Source organism: Penaeus vannamei, chromosome 29, assembly GCF_042767895.1.
Source record: "Penaeus vannamei isolate JL-2024 chromosome 29, ASM4276789v1, whole genome shotgun sequence".
NCBI lineage: Eukaryota > Metazoa > Arthropoda > Malacostraca > Decapoda > Penaeidae > Penaeus > Penaeus vannamei.
Genome location: NC_091577.1, coordinates 26,309,229 through 26,314,228, shown reverse-complemented (window position 1 = coordinate 26,314,228; position 5,000 = coordinate 26,309,229). Strand labels below are relative to the sequence as shown.

General features: G+C 34.4%; 1 protein-coding gene across 6 annotated transcripts in view; it reads right to left on the bottom strand.

Annotated features, from left to right (window-relative positions):
- Isha (Insulator su(Hw) mRNA adaptor) overlaps positions 1 to 5,000 on the bottom strand; it is a 42,943-nt gene that overhangs the window by 31,369 nt on the left and 6,574 nt on the right. The window contains exons 2-7 of one of the 6 annotated variants that reach the window (XM_070142585.1): positions 4,260 to 4,388; positions 3,983 to 4,144; positions 3,517 to 3,825; positions 1,799 to 2,024; positions 1,350 to 1,572; positions 638 to 814 (exon numbers count right to left, since the gene is read on the bottom strand). In XM_070142585.1, the coding sequence (XP_069998686.1) occupies positions 638 to 814; positions 1,350 to 1,572; positions 1,799 to 2,024; positions 3,517 to 3,825; positions 3,983 to 4,144; positions 4,260 to 4,388 (1,226 nt within the window). The remainder of the gene's footprint in view (positions 1 to 637; positions 815 to 1,349; positions 1,573 to 1,798; positions 2,025 to 3,516; positions 3,826 to 3,982; positions 4,145 to 4,259; positions 4,389 to 5,000) is intronic. The other 5 variants (XM_070142586.1, XM_070142588.1, XM_070142587.1 and 2 more) reach the window with 5 other exon arrangements.

The window sequence follows — 5,000 nt, the reverse complement described above, 5'->3', positions numbered from 1 at the left end:
CTAGTAAACAACTCCTTAGTGACTACAATCTTGTGGACCGATCTATGTGTAAAGAAAATGAATGAACTAAACTCTCACGGAACATGACATGTACATGTATGCCACCTCTAATGCCACTGTGTTTATCTAAGTTTGTATTTCTTTTAAAATAATCATTAGTTGTTTTAAGCATTAAGTTAATGCACATCAACTCTTTTTTGTCTGACAAATGAAAAAAGCTGCTAATGTAAAAGAACCATTACTCATGAAAAAAAATATATATTTAAATATTCTATTGTATTACCTCCTAGAGAGGCCAACCTGAAATTAGTTATGCAGTAAGTTTTAAATATACTATTCCAAGGACATTAACAGACATGAAATCAAACCTCTTCTGAAATAGCCCTCTAAAGCTGTTAGTACTATAATTATTCAACCGTAAAATTAAAAGCAGATCAAATATTCATGTGTAAAAATAAATAAGGTTCTGAAATTGTTCAAAATTAATTTGAAAACAAAACTTAAGATGTTCTAACATCATCAATAGGAACAGACCACAGAAAGCCCCATGTACTATTAAAACAAACTACCAAAAGCAACCCATAAAGATGAAAAAACAAGAGCTAGACAAATGCACAAAAGCTGCACCACAGCTGACCTCCTCCTGCGTGATCTAGAGGATGACCTTCGACCTCTGGAGCGTGATCGTGACCTTCTGTGTCTAGACCTAGACCGGGACCTTGAGCGTGATCTGGATCGTCTTCTGCGTCGTGAACGACTTCTAGACCGTGATCGGCTGCGGCGGCGTCTGTCTGAATCACGGTCCTCATGGCGACTGGAAAATAACAGACCTACTATGAGTACACAATCAAAGAAAAAAGACTCATAATGGCCATCATAAATGACTGAAATCATTCCTAGAGACTGTCTACTAAAATAAGTTAATCTACTAAAATAAAAATCACTTATTCAAAACCAGTTTTGTAATAGAAGTCAATTTGCAATTACATCTAAAAAACAAAAGAAAAAAAACTGTGTACATTCAACACTAATCCCAGACAAATTCATTGCTATCTTTTAACAAATTAATTTCTTACATATCATGATTTCAAGTAAGGCTTGTTCTCAATACTCAAGAAACATTATGCAAAAACTGACATGCTTCTAAATTCAACATATATTCAGGAGAGAATTCATAAAATTGTTAAACCCTATCCTTAACAGCAAAGCATAGTTTATCTGTAAATGCAATACAAGGAATTTTTGATCTTCTGCAAATATTAACCATGTCTTACAGACATGTATTTTCTAAAAAATAAAAATGAAAATAGGAAAATGACTACATATCAAGAGCACAAGAAAACTCTTACATTTCTTTGACATCATCACTATCATCCGAGTGCTCCCCTTCTTCTCTTGGACTTTTGGGCTTTTCTGGGGGTGGGTGAACCTGTGAGAAGTCTAGCGTTGGTGGTGGTACTGCTATAGGAGTGGGTGGTATTCCTCCCATGAAGGGCGCAGGAGGGAGATATCCTGGCGGAGGCTGAGAGGTGTCCACTGCCAAGAATGGAAGTGATCGCCCATCATAGTCACCTGAAGGTAGATTTGTAGTATCTTAAGGATGGCTTACGTTGGATTAATGTTACCCAATAATCTTCTTCGCTAATTTACCAGGCCTATACTCACTGTATTTAAATGTGCATCCTGAATGAAAGCGTCTTCTTTAACTGCAGGACTAAAATAAAGTTTCTTGAAATTCAACCAAAAATACAAATTACAATCAACATATTGCTCACAATGTAATTTAACATTCTCTTACCTGTTGTTGTAAGCCCTGGAATGACTTGTCCTTTCACCTCATCTGGAACTGGTGGGACCATCCCAGCAGCAGCAGCAGCAGCAGCTGCTGCCGCCATACCAGACCCATCATCTTGGGCAGGTTGCTTCATGAGAATCTGTTGGATCTGCTGGATAAGGCCTGGGTCTAGATTGGGGACTGCAGCATTCATGACCTGACTTGATACACTTGTAACAGGGACAGGATGCTGGAAATAGAAGACATAAGTTAACTATGACTATAATGTGTTATACAATCATTTTCATGCATACTTAAATGTGCCCAAAAATAATAAAAAGAGAAATGTGAAAGAAGAAAGTGTAAAATAAAAAGTGAAAGGAGTCTCAGTGTACTGATCCATAGGAGGAGAAAGGAGAGAATATTGTGTTTATATCTAGCACATAATGAGAGAAAAGTGAAGAGAGAGAAGAGATGTGTAATTTTTTAAGAATGTGTTTTTCTCATGTTCATTTATTGTACTTATTAGCTACTGTAGGAAAAATACATAAAATGCTGAAGAAAATTCTATCAAGCACAAATTAACAGAAAATACCGCTACTTCTTTTATGTAGTTTATTACAAACCATATTATGACATTAACCAAACAAATAAAGATTATTTTCTATCTTATTTCCTTTTTTTTAGTTATAATAAATCATCTACTAAATGAACAGCTCATGCAAATATCTAAACAAATACAAAATCTTCTATAAATTATCAAAGATATAGGCCAAATAAGTTTGTGGATCTGTTTAAATACACATGCCCAATTTTTGGGTATTTTTCTAAATTCAACTATATAAGATGCAAATTATAAAACAATATTTTAAACTTGCATAAACACAATAAGTGAATTACATAAATTTGTGTTTGCAATTTGCATAGAGACACGTGATTATAAAAAATATTTGCACCTTACACACATTAAATTCTCTGAGTAATGGTTTATACCAAAGTCAATTCAAGAATGCAAGATATAAACCCTTTTCCTCTGGATTTAGGATTTAGAGAAAATAACATGCAGAGCAACACAACATTTCAGTTCTTGTTGTCAACTTTTCCTTTGCATAGAAATGGAGTATCCACAATGAAACAAACCTATGTAAATAAAAATTACTTCAATCACTTACACTGAAAATATTTACAAAGCTTGTATTTACAGCTTTAATAAAATATATATTGTCTAATTAATTCCTTTCCGAGCATACATGCAAATAAATCTCACTTTTCAGAAAGAGCCTTACAAACATGCATTCTCTTAAATGGTAAATGATTACATTCCTCTAGCATAGCTAATAACTAATGGAAATACTATTCATTTCAAGTATGCCTGGCATAATTTAGAAACTCTGCATAATGCCATCACAATTATCTAATATTGTGTACACTTATTGTATCCTCTACAGTAATATGGAAGGTATATCAATAAGGACTAATGCACCCTCTTTCCTTCATATTTACTGAGAGAAAACTAAACATCACCAAGAATAAGAATGACTATGCACTGAAGCTGAAGCTGCAGCTCGCCAGCACTGCACCTGGTCACCGTCTCAGCAGGGTGCACTAAAGCTTTGCAGGACAATGAGTAGCAGAGAGCATTAGCCAGGAGGATCAGGAAAACCTCTCACTGGGTCATTGTAAGGTCAAAACCTGACATCCACCTCATATTAATTTCAGGGGAAGAACAAACAACTAGCTACCTGTTGATTTACTAAAGGTACGAGTGTGCACTCAGAGTCCACCTGTTGTGACATGTTCGCTGAGTTGCTATTAATCTGCCCATCTCTCCCTTCTGCACGGCCACCTCCTCCTGCACCGGAGACTGGGGTACCCTGTTGTTCTTGGTTGTTGTGCTGTGACTTGGCCTTCAGTGCTTTCTGTGCAATCTGATTACCAACTTCCTTCTGGATTGGATGATTAGGGTCTGCTAAATCAAAAAGTGGTTGTATGACCTCTTCTGCAAAGACCTGATTCTTCTGCCACAAGTTCAACACTCGGATGACTTTGCTCTGTAACGAATCAATAGGTTTCAATAAAAATTGAAATGATGAGACAATAAAAGATTATACAATTTATCAGTAACATCCAATACACATCCTACAAGTATTTATGTATAATGGTATCATGTCAAATAAAATCTTACTCATAATCATATGAATAACAAACCTTATCTTCCTGTGGGCACTTGAAGAGATAGAAAAAGGTGATCAGAATATTCTTAGCAAATCTCGGAGCAAATACATCCTTCTCAACTCCAAACTGGTGTCTGCTCTGCCGAACTATGCTGTCTATCACATACAAACCTGGGATCTTGTACTCTGTTTTGCACTGTAAAAAAGAAACAAAAAAACAAGATAATCAACAATAAACTTCTATTCTTTTTAACTATGAATATAAAACTACCAATATAAGTACACTGAGCACAAAGTGAAAAAATGCTTACCTTTTGTATAAATTTCTCAACACTCTGAACTACATGTTTGTAGAACTTGATGGCTCTGATAGCCCCTTTTGTGATGGCTGTCATCTTTGCCTTTGAGATTGGGGGCTTGCATTCATAGAGCCCCGCAAGCTGTAAATAAAAGAAAAAGTTAGACTACTTGCTAGTCACAAATCTAAACATTGAAATACTGCATCTACGTACATGTATGTAAAAAATATGGATATATATTTACAGCTTCATGAATATCAAGAATCGCAATAATACATTAAAGTACATTTTGCTTCACTCTATATGATAATTATGAATGGATACCGCATTTCCAGATATGTGAAATAAGCACATGCTTGCTTTCTGACACATCAGCAAGATGTTAATTATCATTTTCATTTTAATGCATCTGACATTACATCACCAGCTTTGTAAGTTTGAAAAATAAAAAAATAAAAATAATAAAATAATAATAATAATAATAATAATAATAATAATAATAATAAAATAAAAAATCTGCTAAAAAACAAGTATTTGGTAATTATTAATCATCAGTAGTAATAATTCCAGTAATGAATTTACAGCATCAAAAAGATGTCCTGACTAAAACTTAAGACTATCATAAAAAAGTATGATCACGCTGATTAGGATTACTATAATAATCTTCATTACAAGATACAAATTCAATGTGTATAACTGTTTTCAAATTTAGTTAAGTCAGGAGAGATACCTATAATATCTGGTTGGCTCATC